The following is a 19,075-nucleotide window of genomic DNA, read 5'->3' as shown; positions in this document are numbered from 1 at the left end:
GTATTTATAAATGTTCACTATGAATTTATTTTTATAAAAATAAATTAGAGCATTGCGTGCTTTGCAACACTATAACAACGATACCTGATAGTTATCGATAGGCCACTTGTCAGTCTGACAGCTGCTTTAAGGTTATACTACAACAGTAGAGAATTTGGATTTCCATTGATTTTCGGTAAATAAATGTTATTTAATACGGTATTTGCATAATTACGCATTATCAGCATTGTGCAATGGCCAAGGCTACTTTTGTCAGTGGCAACCCAAATAACACATTCTATTTGCATTACAGATTACGCTGTGCATATTACATAACTAAGCAAAAATGTCTCAGGCTCCAGTTCGTGTTTCGCCACTGATCAAGCTCGGCAGATGGTCCCTGCTCCTGGTAGGCATTGCCTATGGCGCCGCTCACCAAAGCCGCCTGTCCAAGAAGGAGGAGAAGGTGCGCGAAATCGAAGCCCAGCAGAAGGTGATCCGTGATGCCAAATTGGCTGAGGAGAAGAAGCGTAACGCTGCCGCTGAAATTAGAGCTCTGGAAGAGCTCTCCAAGCCCAAGAAGTAGATGATCGATCGCCCTTTATAAGTTTGTTTTAAGTTCAATTGCTACGATACTCGATAACGAACTATTCAAGGACGACGATACATAAACATCCAAATTCCGAAAGCCGAGGAAGGCGATCATCAACATCAAAGGCAGAGTTGCCTTTCTTTTTGAAGTATCGATCTATCGTTTTTTGTGTTTACTACGAACAGTTTGTGAAAATTATTGCAGCAAATTAAATGATTAAAAAACAAATATGTAAAACATAAAAGTGTGTCAGTATGTTGTGTTCTTTATTGCAAGTTAATTGTTTCTTGTTGGTATTTATGTTTTATATAATTCGCCGGCGAAACTGAAGTTCTAGATTAAACAGCTGATCGTTGCCCGGATTTTAGATTTGTGCCAATTTTGGCGAATTTGTTTTGTTGTTGAATCAATAATAATTCGCTGCCTAGGCGATAATTTTAAGGTGTTGAAACACACACCAGACGTGTTGTCAGCACACGCAAGTTATTTAATACGCCATCACATGCTAGCAGGAGATGACCAACTTTTTGGAGGAGTTGCCAAAGCACTTGCAGGAGATTGCGGAGCGAGGTATGGCGCGGGGGAAGGGGTGGAACCTCTTCAAAAGAACTTAGCACTTAATATATGATTTTAATCTGCTCTCACTTAGTTAACATACGCACTCCGGAGGCAATACTAACGACGCCTCAAGTCAAATTTTTGGATACCCGACTTCGTCCATTGGACACTTGCGTCCACAGTTGCACTCCTGAAGATGTGCGCATCCTAAAGGAGGCTGCTGCCAAGTGGCTGGCCGAGACGCCAGCTTCAGGTAAGCATAACCTACCAATCAAAATTATATCTATCTATTTCGTATCCTTCTTTTAGCGGATTCACTCTTCAGACCACCCGCTAGCTTGAAATGGTCTCGCTTGACATTTGGCTGTGCTGCACTAGATCGTTGCTCCGGCGGTGGCATTGTAACGCGAGGCATTACCGAAATATGTGGCATATCTGGAGCTGGCAAGACTCAATTGCTGTTGCAGTTATCGCTGGGCGTGCAGCTACCAACGCGCCTGGGCGGCTTGGGCAAAGGTGTCGCTTTTCATCTGCACAGAGGATATTTTTCCATCACGTCGCCTGTTGCAAATAAGCAAGGCATTCGAGGCACGCTATCCCGAGGAGAAGCTCAACTTGCTTGGCAACATATTCATCGAGCATCAATATGAGAGCGTAAGTTAGTGAGGCAATTCTTTCGATTTATAGTTAAGTTCATATTTCTATTATAGCAACCACTGCTGGACTGCGTTAACAATCGCTTACCCCAACTGCTGCAGGAGCATAGCATTGGGCTGATCATTATTGATTCAGTTGCAGCCATCTTTCGTTTGTATACCGACTTCGCGGCACGAGCGCGTGACATGCGTCGCATGGTCAATGCGCTGCTTACCTATGCGGACAAGCATCACTGCGCTGTGGTCTGCACAAATCAGATGACGGCAAGTCTTAAGCAGGACGATCAGCAGTCGTCACAGGATGTGCCCTGCTTGGGCATACAGTGGGCTAATTTGGGACGCACACGCATGCGCATTTCGAAGGTGCCTAAGCAGCACAAGATCGCCGATGATTTGCTGACAGTGCGCAAGCTGGAGATAATCTATTCGCCTGAGACGCCAAATGCATTTGCCGAGTTTCTAATTACCGCAGACGGTATTGTTGATGTGCCGCAGCCTGGCCCAAAAAAACTAAAAATTGTAAAATGATCTAAATGAACTACATTTTTTTTTTGCTGAATTTGTTTATTTTCTTTACGTTTTGAATTTAAAATATGTAACGGCTGCTGATCTGCGCGTTTCTTATGCATTTAATTGTAATGTTGTTGTTTTGTTTTTGTACAAACACTCACATTGAATATGAATTTTTATTTTTCATTCAATTGTAATTTACACTTAGTACAGTACTGTAGTTTATCTGTTACGTTTAGTATAGTTAAATTAAATTTGTAATTAACATGACTTCACCAATTGTTGTTGTTGTTGTTGCTGTTGTGGTTTATTCTTGCCTTTGCTGTTATTACTGCGCTCCCTCTGTAGCTTCTCTGTCTAGCTCTTTCGTATACTTTATCACATGAAATTTCCGAAAGTTCAAATTACATTAGTTACACAATATATTTATATATATATTCTCATATGTAGTTGTTTTGAATCTAGTTCTTTTTTTTGTTTGTTTATTAATTAATACAGCTCATTAAACATTTAAATGCGTTTCTAATGGCAACATTTACAAAGCCTAAACTTAATATTAGTGCTTAAATATTACAAATACATATTGCACCCATAACTCACTTAACGGCCTCAATTGTTGTAGTATAAAGTAGACTGTTAACCGAAATGTTCTTAGATAGATTGACAACAAAATTTGTCCGTGCTTGTAAGTAGCAAACTCTTGAATTTCAATATAATTACAAATCCGTTTTTCTTGTTGACATTAAATAAATCAAATCAGATGGAAAAGCTCGTCTAATTATTTGTATCACGGCTGATGAAAACCTTTTTTACTAAATCCTTTCCATCTATTGCGGAACTTCTCAATGGAAGACTATTATAGAGCATTATTCTATAATACATTTCATTTCGCATAGCAAGTAATATTTAAAAACAAAATTGTAACAACGCTTTGGAAGAATGTCCTCAATTTCAAGATAACCTGTCAACCTTGCTTTATAATTTAATTCATTGAAAATTTGTCGCTTAATATTTTACTTTGTATAGCGGTAGAGCTCTGAGGTCCACGCATCGACTGACAGTCGGACATGGCTTTGTGGCCACACGAAATTTAGGTAATAGGAAGGAAGCAGCGTCTACACCGGAATTGGTGTAGCCATGACAGATACAGAGAGTCCACTATAAAATAAGATGACAATTTTGTACTATACCACTTCTTATTGTAGCAGGCAGATAAAGATCAAATTCAAGTTCAAATTTTACATACATAAAAGAAATACAAATCATTATCATTATCTGTTGAAATTTCAACTGGATCAGGCTACTTTTATTTTGATTGTTTTTATTGACGATGGATTGCGAGTATTTCACCATTCTATTTCACTAATATATATACTTAACGAAGCCGGAGATAACTCCATTAACTCGTTATGCTTCCAGTTAAAATGCGAACAGGATATACAAAAAAATAATTTACTTTTCGCATCTATTTAAAATAATTATGAAACAGAAATAAAAAATATTAATTCACTTCTTGGCGGCATAAATTCGGTTGCTCCCTTAACGTCTTTTTGCTTAACGGCCTATTCATTTCGATCGCAGTTGAGGCGGTTAAATGAGTTATGTTTGTGGTGTGTATGCATGGATTCAATAAATTACATAAATATATAGTATGTAAATGCCTAAGACTAACAAGCACACAACATGTGCTTGAGCAATATTCGACTTTTTGGCACAAGTTTTAATTTGACTGGCTATGTGTGTTGGGTGTGGGGTGAGAAAGTGGGGGAGGAGGCTTTTCTTAAATCTCACGCATCTGCACATCTTGATCCTGCGAATCCTGCGCCTCTGTCGAAGTGCCTGGATCGCTGGCCGTCTCCTCATCCTCCGATTCGCTTTCGTTTTTCAGCTGCGCATCGACAGCATTCACCTGCAACTTGTTATTGGCCATGGCCAATATCTTTGAGGCAGCCAATTTACTCTCGAAATCCATTTCCGTCGCCTGTGGGCTGTGACCATTCTCCTGCTGCCCCGATGATGACGATGACGAGGCTGCCGCCGCCGCTGCTGCTGCTGCAGCTGCAACATGTTGCAGACTCAACGCTGGCGACTCCTCCAGCTTGATGTCCAGCTTCTCAGTTTGCTCCAATGGTGCCGCCGGCTCCACTGTTAATGGTATGGCATGTTGATGCAGTCGATGATGATGATGATGCTGATGCTGGTGATGAAATGCTTCTCCTATGTTATTGTTGTTGGTGTTGCGTTTCTCTGTTGTCTTGTTGTTGCTGCTACTATTGATATTGTTGTTGTTGTTGTTGCTGCTGCTGCTGTTGCTCCCAGCAATTGTCGCTGATTCTCTGGTATTATTGCTGCTGCCCGTGCCATTGGTTGTCGGACTGTTTGTTGTGGCTTTTGAGGTCTTCTCTAGCAATTGTTTTTTAATTTTTGTCGTCGAGTGCTTTGTTTGCAATTTGCTTTCGACATTATTTTTGGCTGCAGCTAACGCATTGTTGTTATTGCTGCTGCTATTGTTATTATTATTGTTGTTGTTAGAGTTGCTGATGTTGTTGTTATTATTATTGTTGTTGTTGCTGCTGCTATTACCACGATGTTTCTCCGTCTGGCCGTTGGACGACTTTTTTGGAGTTGTTTCCACAGCATTGGCCGTAAACGAAGCAGAGTTCGAACCATCATCGTTGACATTATTATTGTTGCTATTGCTGCTGCTATTTGTTTTGCCTTGCTGCTGCTCCGTTGTTGCGGTTGCTGCTGCCGGTTTGTTGGACGATTTGTGCTCGGCAGCCTCGTTATTTGTGACATTGTCCTGCTTTTTCCACTTTGTTCGTCGATTTTGAAACCATATTTTCACCTGCAATGCAAACAACAAAATATATTGAATATATATATTTAAAAATTGCTTAAATAAACTATAAAATGTAAATAACAATAGTAGAACTGTATTTTGAATATCATTTATTATTGTTGCCATTTTTATCTTCGTTCTTTAAAAATGTTGGGAATCTTGCGTATACGTAATTTTTAATTATAATATATTTGGCTCTAGCATATGCTACAATTTATAGTATGAAGATCTAAGCTGGTCTTTTAATAGGAAAAGCATTTGAAATTAGAGATCGTCTTCATTAGTTATCATTGACAATATTCATAACAAAGGTACACAGATAAAACAAGTAAGAAAGCTACAGTCGAGTGTGCTCGACTACCCAATTTGAATAATGGCAAAATATTGCGGTATTATTTTCAAAATATACCGAAAATATGATACTACAAAAGTACCGAAAATATACCAAATGGTATATTTGGTATATCGATATAGTACAACACTCAAAATATACCATAGACGGCACAATATACCAGATTGTCAACCAAGCAACTAAGACCCCCAGTAAAATATACCTAATGGTTATTCCGCAAAAATACTAAACATATCTCATAGACTATATTTGGTGTATTGATAAAGCAATAAATTTAAAATACACCAGAGTGCCAAATACCAAATTGTCAGCCAAAGCAATTAGGACCCATAGTAAGCAAACGCTTTGGTCCATCAAGTATTTCTTAAATACCTTCAATAAATTTTAAGTTTTCGCAGACTAGAATAACTTTGAAAAGAAAATTAACTTGAATATAAAATGAATTCCTTGAATTTTGTCTTTTAACTGTAATTTTAATTGCAAGTAAATAAAAATGCATACATAAATGTTATGGTTTAGTAAGAAATCGAATTAAACAAAAAATGCATACTGTCTCAAGGCTTTATATAATAGATGATGAATAAGTATATGAATATATTCTTATAATTTGAAATACTGATGAGTAATTGGGAATACTTTTATAATTTTATATTTCACATAGTATGTAATTTTAATATCTTACTGAAAATTTCTCACATTTTACTTAAGTACAGTTGTTAAAATTTAAATCATTCTACTTGGAACTAGTAAAATCTTCAGATAAGTTAATTGAGATTTTCGAAATGTACTTGCTGTACCATTTGATAGAGTACTTGTGTGCACACACTACATATCCATACATATACGTAAAGTGTTATGAGTCAGATATTCATATTCGAGAGCTGGGCCGCTATAATTAGGCAATGTTTATGCCTCATTTGCCCTTATTAGTGTGCGTAAAACAAATAATTAAAAATTATGTACGAGTATCGCGCGCGCGTTTCTAACTCGATATGTGTGTGTGTGTGTGTGTCTGAATGTGAGTGTGTGTAGTTGGAAAACACTTCCGCTACGTCAGCTACAGTTCACAACAAGCAGGCAGGCCAAGAAGTTGAAATGATGTGGGCCTGTCAAAATGCAGAAACCGCCCATCAGCAACCCCATCCCACAACATTCTCATTCTCATTCCCATACACATTCCCATTCCCCAGCAAAGACAACATTTCATTTTAATTCTTGCTACTTGCGATGCTGCCTCTGTGCCTCATAACGACGACGCGAGACGATTCGGCAGGCAGCGTCAATGGCGCAACATAAAACATTTGCCTCTAATTTCCATTTCATCCAAAATGATGGCCTAGCTAAATAAATGAAAAATCTATTTAAATCGCGCACATAATTAGTATTTCAGCGGCATGTCTGCACACGCACACACTTGCACACACACAGTCAGTTCAACATTGCATATATAGAGTACAGTATAGAAGAGAGGAAGGCAAAAATAAGCGCCAAAGATAGATGCCGTCATATGACATGCTCATTTTGCCGGCGTAGCGTAAAAATGATGAAATTAACATGAAAACGTTTTTCCTCCACTTAGCTGAAAACCCAAACCCAAAAAAAAAATCGAAAAGGAAATGAAAATAAAGAAAATATTTGAAATTTGAAATTTTTCGTTAATTTTCCATATTGAAAATCAATTAATTGATTGCCAAATATTTTCGAGTACTCACAGCAGCAACAGCAGCAGCACTTCGTATGAGTTGAGTTGAACCAAAATAGACATCAGCACATCAATGAAATGTACTTGTCGATGGATTGATGTGTACGCAAATTGTTTGTTTTATCGATGAAGATGGATTATGAGAGATGTCTATATACGATGTTCTGAGTGTGTGTGCGTGTGTGTTACCTCCTCCTCCTCCTCCCCCCCACTGTTTATATTTCTATTCGCTATTCGGTATCTGAATGTGTATCTGGCAGTTCGTTTTGAACACAATTACAAGTTGGCTGGCCAATTACTCATCGGAATAGTCGAATTCAAGAAAGACTGTTCATTAATTCGTTAATAAACAATAAAACAACAGGCACACACACATTGTTGTGTGTGTGTTTACCTTATGAGCAATTTTAATGGCTATTCCAAAAGCATCATTTTCGTTGTACATCAAATGGGCTATTTTAATGGGCCTCTTCTTGCTCTTCACACCACTCCGAGTGTAAATATGCGGGCCAATCTTTTGGGGGCACATGCGGCGCACTGCCTACATTTAATTATTTGATTATTTTTAAGTATGTCTGGCCCAATTTGACCATTTGCTCTGCTTTGCTTTTGCCTTGCCTTGCTTTGCTTTGCTTTGCTTTATGTTGCGTTTAATTGCGTGTGGCATTTTTTATTGCATTCATTTTGCTGATTAATTTATTTGGCATACATAATTTTCGAATATCTCGCATTCAAAGCGATTGCGAAGGGATTTCATAAATAAACGTCTTGTTTATTTTGTTGTGATCCACTCTAAACCTCATTAAGCCCACCTCACACTCCTCCCCCCTCGCTTTTTCATATGCATAAAGAATGTCTAAAAATACAAACAAAAAAAACTAAACTAAAAAGAAAAGTTGTTCTGCTCTTTCTCTCTCTCCTCTTCCAAATTTTCTTTATGATTTATTGACATTTAAATGTAATGCTCTGATTCCCTTTCAAGCGGACCCCAAAAAAGAATTCCGAGCAGCAGGTTAAAACCTGTGGGACAAAAAGCAACCAAAACCAAATGCGAACAGATGCTTCTTTTGGTTTTTGCCCTTATCACATTCTCATCATATGTAACGAGCGTATTTAGATGAATTTATGTACTATGTACGTTACATACTCTCGTTGTTCAATCAACGCAACTAACAACTGCTTTAGTTCACTCCCTGATCATTAAATAATTGTTTAATAGCTGCCTGACTCAACTCTCCCAACACGCAATGATATCCTGCTGTGTTGTGCGTGTGAGGTCTATGAGGATATTTACTTCTCTCTGTGTGTGTGTTTGGGTGGGTGCTAAGTATAATTAATTTTCACTTCGCATTCGCTTTTGCCAAGGACTATTTGAAAATAAAGTGAATCAAGTTGTAACGAGTGCTACGACTAGATAATACCTATGGCAAAGTAAGAGGAGTTTATTCTGTTTTCAAATTTATTTATAGCAGATAATTATTTCTATTATATATAAATATAAATCAACCACTTGCTTGAAAATTCTTATTCCAATTTCAATTTTCATTTAGGACATTTGTAAATCGTTCAATTCTCGAATAAGCTGTATTATACCTTGTATATATTTCCAATTTCCATTGAAAATAAATCTTAATTTCAATATACTTTTGAGCTTATATCTATTTTCAAGTGAAGTGAAATATGAATACAATACATTATTTTGGTTTATTCAACATTTGTATAAGTAATAATATAAATATAAAACTTCAATCTAATTTCTTATTTTAAGTACTTTCAAAATATAAGATAAGATAAAGTAGTGATAGGGAGCAAATATTTTTATCGCTTCGAGTCAATCTTGTGCTTAGTAGATACATTCATACATATATCCTAGACTATGTACTATATGTGAATTCAAAGTATTATTTTAGTTTTACCAATCTTTTACTTCAATATTGTTTCAAATTATGTTTTATTTATTTTTAAATTCCTGTTTGAAAATCCAATAAATTATATTTTAATTATTATTGAATTCAAAACAATTCGTTAGCAAAATAAGCAACACAATACGAGAATCTTTTGTTATTTTAGCCACAGCAATGAGTAGCTAAATTGGAAGTGGAAAATTAGGTGCAATCACGCCTTGGCGGAAATGGCAGCGAGTGTTTTTCCTCGAACACACTTTTATGATGTTTTTTCTCCAGTTGCGTGCCAAGAAAAACTCAGCTTTAAAGGCGGTAACTTAGCATATTTTGTTGTGTTGAGCGCAAAAAAATATGATAATTGCCTTAGGGGTTTTTTTCTTGCCTGATTAGCACAAAATTACACAACGAAGTGTGGCGGGTGAAAATTCAATAATGTGGAATAATTACACAAGTAATTATGTAAGTGTTGCAGATTAAATAACCATAAATTGGTTAGCAGACATTCTTAAAATTTCCAATGAGTTTGCCGCTCTTCTTCTCCCCTTTTCCATTTCCCCCCGCTCTGTTGTCGATTTAAGCGCAAATGCAACTTTGCGCCCAAAGGCAATTATGCAATTGGCAAGCAAATCAAATATGTAGCTGGTGCAAACAGGCGAAATGAAGTCAAGTAGTTGCAGTTGCAGTTGCAATTTGAATGCCCGCCGCTGCTGCTGCACTCTCTCCCCATTCCCCATTCCCAGCATCATATATTGTTGCTGTGCAGTAAATCACTTTGGTCCATGCAAATATGCGCACTACAATGACATTATTAATTAATAACATAATCAGTGTGCTGCTTGTCAGCATACCACGCGAACACGCCTCAGCGAGTCAAAACGAGGGCATATTAGCTGGCAGACTAAAATGTTATTCACAACTTGATTAAGGTGGCACATATGTGACTAGTATTAAAAAGAACAAAATTTAAATTAAATATAAAAATAAAAAAAAAAAAATAATAATAATAAATAAATAATAAATAACAATTGTAAAACATAAAACATTTTAATTTGAATTGTCAATTCTTTATTTTATTAATAAACAAAACTTGAATACAAGTGTAACGAAATGAATAATCAAAACAAAAAAGTATAGCATACTTTTATGGGCTCAGTATTAGAATTGAATGCAGAGTGACTAACTCTCTATGCGACTTCTGCTCATTGTGTCTGCACTTGATTGTTTAGGATTATGCTCACCATATCTCATACACACACACACACATACTATCACAACTGATGCTGACTGTGTCTGGGAATATTTGCATCAATTTGTTTTGCGTTTATTAATTAAATAGACTTAAATGCAACTGCTGCCAAAATGGGTAATGGCAACACACAACAATGTAACAAAGCTGCAGAGCACCGGATGTTCATCACTCTCCCACTCCCCTCTCTTGCAGTCAGGCGAATTATCGCATTGTGTATTTTGGGCAGCGGCTGTTGCTAATGAACGCAAAATGCTGACCAAATTGCAGTAAATGCCATTTTATGCAACATATTTTATGTTGTAATGCGTAATAATTGTGCACATAGCATGCTAGTTGCTCTTATTGTTTATTTTGCCATTATTATCTCACTCGCTCTCGCTCTGGCTTTGGCTCTGGCTCTAAACTGCAGTCAAAAGCAAAGCAATAGCATAAATATTTACTTTAGACAACAGAAAAAGAAGAGCTAAATAAAACTTTATATATATATATATATATATATATATATATATAATTATTTGCTTGCATTAGCTATTTTCGTATTTAAATGAATTTCAATTGCAGTCAGTCGCAAATGTAGAATCTGTTTTCGTTTTGTTTCTATATTTTTTTTGTTTCAGCTCATGTGTGAAATTAAAAAGCAGGCGTAATGAAAATAGAAAGGAATGCAATGCCAAAGATGAAGAATGGCCAACAGATACTCTCCTTAATTGGGGGCAAAAGTGAATAGCCAAAATGCATACAATTACAGGGCATCTACACGTTGTGCTTACTCCTCCGCCCCTTCTCTTCATGCCACTTTTAACTTGTTAGAATTGCTGTAAAAACGAGTTGTTGCTGCTTTGCTGTTTTGAGTGCATTTGATGCGTTGCGGCTTTTTAATTTTCATTTCATTTTATTTTTACATTTCACTTTTGGGGGCCCAAAAGGCATTAGGCTAGGCATAAATTAATGTTATTAGCCAACTGTGAGTGGGACAGCAGCAGAAGCAGCACAAAGAGAGCTCGTCGGACAACGCTTTTTGCCACTGCCTTTCACTTTGTCCGCTGCCGCCCTTTTTGGCCAGCCGCGTTTTTCATGTTCGCGCGCTCTTGACTTTTAATTGGCTTATTGTGTTGATTGTCAAAACGCTTTTTGTCATAATATGCTTCCCCCGCCAGCCACTTGGCTTGCTTTTATTTGTATACTCGCAACCCATAGAAGGGTGTGATAACTTTTTGCCACAAGAAGGCATTCTGGGTTGAGAATTACTTAATATACAAGAAAAATATTGAAATTCTGTTATATTCAAAATATACCATATAATAAAAATATACTAAAATATACCAAAGCTTATATTTCAACTTTTTGTCTGAATACACTCTGGGTTTGACCACTAATTAATATACCAAAAAATACTGAAAACTAGTATATTCAAAATATACCATATAATAAAATGTACTAAAATATCCCAAAGCCTATATTTTAACTTTTTGCCTGAAGAAGGCACTCTGGGTTTGACAAATAATTAATATACCGAAATACTGTTATATTTAAAATATACCACATAGTAAAAATACACTAAAATATACCAAAACGTATATTTTAACTTTTTGACAAATAATTAATATACCAAAAATATACCAAAACCTATATTTGATATATTCATATACATATATATGTTGTATTCAAAAGATACCATAGAGAACAAAATATACAATATATTTTTAACATAGCAGTACATTCATTTCTCGAATATAGACTTTGGTATATTCAATTTCCTTAGCATATTAATTTGGTATTTAATAGGTAACGAGTATCTCACAGTCGAGTGTGCTCGAGTGTGCAGCTTTCTAACTTGTTTGTTATTTGTTGGGCCTTTGCAAATGATGTGGTTTAGCAAGTTCTTAATGTGCCACCGCTGCTGGCCACAGATCTAAAGATTTGCGCTCTGCTTAACTGAAATGTTTACTACACAAGTATGTCTATACATATCATATGTATAGTATATATTTTGTGCCAAAATCATTTTCGGCTGAAATTGTCTCAAAAGACGACGCCCGCATATTGCCTCGGGGCCGGCTGTCAACAGTTGTTGATTTGCTAATTGCCCGGCGTTTAGCAGCTAAAATGTTTCAAGCACGCCCACCCAAAAAGACAGCGATCTGCCGACGGCAACATGGCAAAAGAGAGACCGAAACAGTAGAGATATAGTACGGGAGAAAGAGAGAGAGAGAGAGAGCGCGAGAGAGAGAGAAGAGAGCAAGCGAACAAACGAGCGAGCGGAAGATTTGACTCCGCCTTTTATTTTAAAATATTTCTACTCTACGCGCTCGCCAATCGACGAACGTTGCTGACGTTGTTGTTGCTGCTGCTGCTGCTGCTGCTGGTGTTGTTGCGGCACTCAAATTGTGATTTATAAATAATTAAACGGGGGCCCCACCACATAGAACGACAGCTGGCCGTCAACTAAACTAATTTATGCAAATTTTCAGCCAGTCAAAATTAATAGTCCAAATTGGTTTCATGCGTTGTCAAGTTGCAACTATTGCTGTTGCTGCCGCTCTTTGATGCTGCCCCATAGCGACAATTAATCGATGATGCTTGTTGTTGCTGGTTTTGTAATTAAATTATTGTGTACATAGTTCGCATAGCGCTATTCACTGTGTGTGTGTGTGTGCGTGTGTGTATGCATATATTAATTGCCCGCTTGGCAGCGTCGTGACGTATGCGCAATATTTTAATTAAGTTGCGGTCAATAACAATAATAGTAACAACAATAATAAGCAAAATTATATTTGTTATTTTAAATTATGCAAACACACACACACACACATACACATACAAGCAAACACTTGCTGTGTCTGTGGCCTTTTTGGCACCCAATTGTTTGCTTTTATTTCGCAACAAAAATGCGAGCATAATCTGCTTTGTTGCAATTTTATTGATTCAACTGAGAGAATTAACGCAAAATGAATTTTAAATTTCGCAACTCGCATATTTTTCCTCTCTAAGTGGCTGCTGCGTAATATTTGTTTACTAATTTATGCTTAATATTTTCATATATTATTCAGCAACTGATTCAATAATTGACATGTAATTAAATGATTATTAGCCTAATTGGTTTACAAATTTGCCAAAAGAAATTAAATGCAATTGTAATTAATGCACACACACACACACTCGCTAACACATATATTTGCTTTCTATGCAAAATTCATATGCTATTTATGGATTAAATTTCTGTTTGCTGCGCTCTCTCTAATGGATTATTCGAGGCTGCATAGCTTTAATATTAATAGCAACAGCAGCTTTTATTTGCGTCATTTGTTCGAATCCCCAAAACAATATCCAAGTCATAAATATTGCAATGCATGTGATTGATTGCGAGCATGTAAATGCCTCTTGCCTGAGAATATTATTGTGTGTGAAGTGTTTATTTGCATATGTCAAATTAATTAAGAGAACATTTCAAGTTGTTTCTTTTACAATGCACTTTATGCGAGCAATAACAAAGTCTACTCTAAATATGTATGTATAGAGAGAGCATTGTCAGTGTTGTCCTCGCCAAATGATGAATTGCCATTTGATTTGTTTGTGCTGCTTGTGGCAGCAATTTAATTTAATTATCGTATTTGCCACTTGGCCAAATGCCAGCAATAAGCACTTGCTGGCTGGCTGCTGCTTTTCCCTAGTCAGTCAGCCATGTGTGTGTGTGTGTTGCGGGGTCAAATAGCAGTCAGCATTAGCATCACACACACACACACACACACAGTCTGTTCGTCCTGTCCACCTGGCTTGCAATTACGAGGGATTATGAACAGCAGCAACGACGGCAGCGACGGCGGCAAACATTTAAAATGAAATGCCCAATGCAAATTGTCAGCAGCGTCAGAGTTTTGGCCCTAAGCCGTTATATCAAGCGCACAAACGCAAACTAGCTACAGTCCTCCCTTCTCTCTACTCCCCTCCCCTCGGCCCGTTTATCCACGCAATCTCCTGGCTCTTATCCCCACTCATGGCCATGGCTCGCAGTCGCCTCTGGCCCTAAAATGCAAATGCAATTTGCCGCGTTTGGCGCGTGACGTTCGTTGGGTAATCGCAACACTATTACAATGTTGTCTATCTCTATCTGAGTGTGTGTGTGTGTGCAACTGTGCCATCATGCGTCGCTTCATTGCAACGCTAAAGGGCGAGGCTGCGACGCAGGGCAGCCGCATGCACGCGTAATTAATTGATTTTTATCTGGCTTAAGGCTATTTTACAGTTTGTTGATGACAGACGATGCAGACACGTGGGCGCAGCCGGACTCTGCCTTTCCCTTTCCCTTTCTCCCTTCTCCCTTTATAGGCTGTGCCTCTGCTTTACTCAACCACATTATCACCAGCATCATCATCAACATCAACAGCAACAACAGCAGCTCTTGCAGACATCGACTCTTTGCGTCTATTTAAAGCGATTTATATTTTTTATGACTGCCACACTTTGTTCTTGCCTCGAGAGTTGTTTTCCATCTTTGTTTTGTGTGTTTTTTCTTTTACTACTCTGCTTTTTCACTTTGCTCTCTTGTGCTCATTGTCAGCGCCTGGCGGTTTGTTGTTTATTTTTGGTCACTTTGCTGCGTTTAATGAGGCGTATACGTAACATTACATTGTTGCAGCAGCGCTTACTACATAAACTTCCAAGTTGCATGCAGCACGTCTAGACACGGCGAGCACTCTGCAAGATTTGCGAGTGCAATTAAATGAAGTTTTCTGAATAAAGTACAAAATGAGATCAGCCATGGGCTAATGTAACAAATATGTTTCCCTTTTCCCCCCTCTCACTCTCGCTCAGCAGTTGATGCAGTTAATTTGCAGATATTATTGCTGTGATTAACACATAGATGTTTATGTGCACAGCGTTGTTGTATATACAAACACACACATGCCTAAAATAATGCTGTGAAATCAGTGTGCTGCACTTGCAACATTCACAGGACACGCACAAACAGCTGCTGCTCGACCGTCCTGTGTGTGTCTGTCTGTCTCTGTGTGTGTGTGTGTGGTCAGGATGATAAATAGCTGCCAAGCTTATAATATTAATAATACAGACAAAGCACTTGAACATGTCGGCATGCATAACATGTTAGCTCACACACAGATAAGCAGCAGGACACACTCATACACACACACACACATGGACAAATGGACACCTATAGAAGGACACATGAGTGGCATGCCGTGTGTGTTGCTGCTGCTTTGCTTAGTGCTTAGTGTTTGTGTATAAACTTGTAATTAATTGACTTGATGGAAAATGTAATTTAATTAAGCAGACATTTCAATGTGGTTGCCATTGACGACGACGAAGACGACGGACGATGAGGACAAGTTGCCAGTTGCCCCTGGATGCCACTTCTCTCTCTCTCTCTCTCTCTCCTCTTTCTACTTGCTCCCGTTGTCATGGCTATTGTTATTGTTGCCCCATCTTCTGCCTGACGCTCTTTAAGAACCAATTAGTCTTATGGCATTTGAGTGCACATGGCGTATACGTAATCTGGCTCATTAATGCAATTTTGATTTGACTTTAAGCCGCAACATAAGCCGCATACGAGTCGATAGCTGCCTTTGCTGCTGCTGCTCATGTATTTATATTTGAAGCGTAAGTTATAAATAAGCAGCTTCAACGTTTCAAGTACATCAGCTGATAAATAGCCTTCGGTATCAATTTAGACCACAAACTAAATTCTATACTATATACACATATCAACTGCAATCGATAAGCTGCTGCTACTGCTGCTATTATTATTTTTGGCATCTTTGCACTTTAATTGCCAGCTGCTGGAGAACACGTTAGGCAGTTCCTGCCACGTCCTTGTTGCAAAGTTAATTTATTCTAATTAGTCAATAAATCTCAAATTATATCACAATGTGTGTGTGCGCATTTGTGTGTGTGTGTTTTTGTTCATTTAACCTTGCAAAAGGCAAATGCTGCAACCCATTTCCTCTCCGCATGTGCTGCCAGCTGTTGTTGCACTTACAACATCTCCAACTATTATAATTTGGCATTAGAAATGCCATTATATTTACTCAGGCATTAAATAGAATCACACCTTGTGCCTGCCTTTATTGTGCATCTAAATTAAATTATAATAGACTTTTGCTTGAGGAATTTACTTGACTCGTCGTCTAAACAATTATTGCACAACTATTAATGAATATTTTAAGTGCATTTTGCCTAAAACAAACTAATGTATTATTTCTCATTTTCGTTGATTATAAACAGAAATTCTTCAAAGCCAAATTTTGAATAAATTGTATTTATAAAACAAACTGATGTATTATTTCACATTTTCGTTAATTATAAACAGATATTCTTGAAATTTTAATTAAATTGTATTATAAAATCAACCATTTAACAACTTGATTGTGTTGTTAGGAAGAATTTAATCGAATTTAATTTAATTTAATTTATTGCACTACTATTAATGAATATTTAGAGAACATTGCTTTCGTTGACATTAAAAGAAAGCTATTTATTTATAATTTATATTAAAATTTTTGTATTTATCATTTATATTAAATTTTTCTATCCTTACTAATTTTTCTACAATGATAGATATATGTAATACTAATCAAGCTAAATTTGCATAATTATTGTGAAATAACCAGGATTAATTAGAACGACAATAATAATAATAATGATAATCAAACACTCTAAATGAATAAGTTTAAAATTAAAAAATTAATAAAGTGACCCTAATTAAGACCTTCATTATTAGGTAGGTTAAATATCCTTTGCTATAAAAATAAATTCTATAATTTACATCAGGTAATAATAATAATAGGTATAAAAGTTTTCTTTGAATTAAAGACGTTAAACTTTTAGTTCAAATACAACTAAAACTTCTTTTAAAATCAATTAATTAATAGATTGTATTGTTAAACTCCTTAAATGTTTCTCTCACTAATAAACTTAAAAGAATTTCATTATTTTAAAATTATTTATCAGTGTTCCCCAATTTAATGCGAGTTCTATTTGCTTTAGATTTAGATGTTGAATTCAAATCAAATTCACAGCAAAAAAAAAACAGGCATTAATATAATTTTAATTTGTGTAATTAGTATTAAGTGCACTTTGAAATGATATATCGACGCTGCTAACACGGATTTATTTTCATATTAATTAATTAACAGCTTATGTTGTCGTTTTTTTTTTTTTTTTGCATATTGTTGTCACGCATTATTCATTGTTTTGTCGACGTCTCAATTAAATATGAATTCAAATATTTAGTTTAGATATTGTGTGGATTATAGAATTTCACGAAATGCAATTCAATTAAAATCAAATGAAATGTGTGGAAATGCGCGCTAATTAGGCCAATTAAATATGTTGTGCAAATAATTGCATTTTTTTTATAACAAATATAGAAATAGGAAATTCAATAAATTTACCTGTGTTTCGGTCACGTTGAGCAGCTTGGCCAATTCGGTACGTTCGCTTGAGCTAAGATACTTTTTGATCTCGAATTGTTTCTCCAGCTCAAAGATCTGGCGACCCGTGAATGTGGTTCGTGCTTTCTTCTTCCGTCTGGCATCCGTTGAACCCGAATCAGAGTCATCCTCAGTAGTCTCCAGATTGCTGTTGTTAATGCTGCTGCTGTTGTTGTTGTTCAATTGAGTTGAACTATGCGGGGAACTGTTGTTGGCCAAGAGACGATCTCGCATTAGACTATCGCTGCTGGTATTGGGACTTATATCCGGCGGCAGATCGGCGGATGTGTTGCCAGACATTAGTTTCTTCTTTTTCGCAGCCGGTTTGCCCGAGTTCTCTGTGGAATACAAGAAATGCATTAAAACCACACTCAAATTGTGTTTTTTTTGTTGCAGCTGTTTAACCTCAATTGGCTTTCAGCTTTAATCGCTGTCATTTTATGCAACCTTTTTGCATTTGCTGCCTCTCTGCTTTTGTTGCAATTAATCCGTCAAATGGCATAACAATTGACTGGCCAATCGGCCCCACTTTGGTTATGCATTGTTACCTCTCTCAGCTGAGCTGCAATTGAGTTTAACTTGTAGCGAACTTTTTGTTGCCAATGTGTAAAATGGAATTCGCTATAAGTTTATGACTGACTCGCTAACTTGTTTTGCACATTTGTACCCTGTGTTTAACTACAAGGGTATATTGTTTGAATGACTCGCTTTTCTACACACAAAGTATTCGTTTCATAGACGCCTGTCGAAAAACAAGTGTTAACAACATCAAGTTTCAGCTACACCTATTACAAAACGTGTCTGGCATGAGTCGATGTCGATGTCTTGGTTGTAGTTGTTGTTGTTGTGGTTGTTGTTGTTGTCGCCTGGACAACTTCAATTGCCAATGCATAATTGAAATCTAATTGACAGTTAAATGTAAACGAACGTCGTCGTCGCAGTCGTTATTGCTAATACGCCGCGTGGGCCGCACGGCCTCATATGGCGGGGCACATATGCATGACACTGTGATTAATTAGGCGGCCGACTGACAGCCGCCGTTGCTGTCGTGCTGCTGTTGTTGTTGTCGTTGTTGTCGCGCCCCCGGCATTGGGGCACTTAAAGCCAACCCCTAGCCTAGCTAGCTACTACATACTACTATAAACGAGTCTAGTGGATCACTCAGTGAAAAGGGCGCCCCATTGGCACGAAATCAATAAAACTAAACGGCAAACGACAAACAGAAGAAGAGATGAAAAAAGAGCAAAAGCTTAAAACAATGCAAGCGTAACACACAATGTTTG

At 37.0% G+C, this 19,075-nt stretch overlaps 3 protein-coding genes across 7 annotated transcripts in view; 2 read left to right on the top strand and 1 right to left on the bottom strand.

Moving 5' to 3' along the window:
• Nucleotides 1-41: 41 nt before the first annotated feature.
• On the top strand, nt 42-815 carry LOC117574337 (ATP synthase subunit e, mitochondrial). The gene is made up of 2 exons (XM_034258158.2): nt 42-175; nt 293-815. Exon 2 carries the CDS (start codon nt 326-328, stop codon nt 563-565), a length of 240 nt encoding a protein of 79 aa, XP_034114049.1. The 5' UTR covers nt 42-175; nt 293-325; the 3' UTR covers nt 566-815.
• An 88-nt stretch (nt 816-903) lies between these two features.
• LOC117574336 (DNA repair protein XRCC3) lies at nt 904-2,938 on the top strand. Its single transcript, XM_034258157.2, is given in 5 exon segments — nt 904-1,141; nt 1,221-1,382; nt 1,439-1,653; nt 1,655-1,783; nt 1,840-2,938. Coding segments are annotated over 5 exon segments (1,035 nt in total). The 5' UTR covers nt 904-1,086; the 3' UTR covers nt 2,314-2,938.
• Nucleotides 2,939-3,730: 792 nt separating this feature from the next.
• Nucleotides 3,731-19,075, bottom strand: part of LOC117574334 (putative uncharacterized protein DDB_G0291812) — a 43,366-nt gene continuing 28,021 nt past the window's right edge. For all 5 annotated transcript variants that reach the window (XM_052008177.1, XM_034258153.2, XM_034258150.2 and 2 more), the window contains 2 exons: nt 17,754-18,130; nt 3,731-5,143 (listed from right to left, as the gene is read on the bottom strand). In XM_052008177.1, the coding sequence (XP_051864137.1) occupies nt 4,076-5,143; nt 17,754-18,130 (1,445 nt within the window). In that variant the 3' untranslated portion in view covers nt 3,731-4,075. The remainder of the gene's footprint in view (nt 5,144-17,753; nt 18,131-19,075) is intronic.

Source organism: Drosophila albomicans, chromosome 2R (assembly GCF_009650485.2).
Source record: "Drosophila albomicans strain 15112-1751.03 chromosome 2R, ASM965048v2, whole genome shotgun sequence".
NCBI classification, from domain to species: Eukaryota; Metazoa; Arthropoda; class Insecta; order Diptera; family Drosophilidae; genus Drosophila; species Drosophila albomicans.
This window is presented reverse-complemented; position numbering and strand designations above follow the sequence as displayed.

Bases quoted from the DNA above. Each gene is read 5' to 3' on its own strand.
- LOC117574337 (XM_034258158.2), top strand. From the start codon at position 326: ATGTCTCAGGCTCCAGTTCGTGTTTCGCCACTGATCAAGCTCGGCAGA.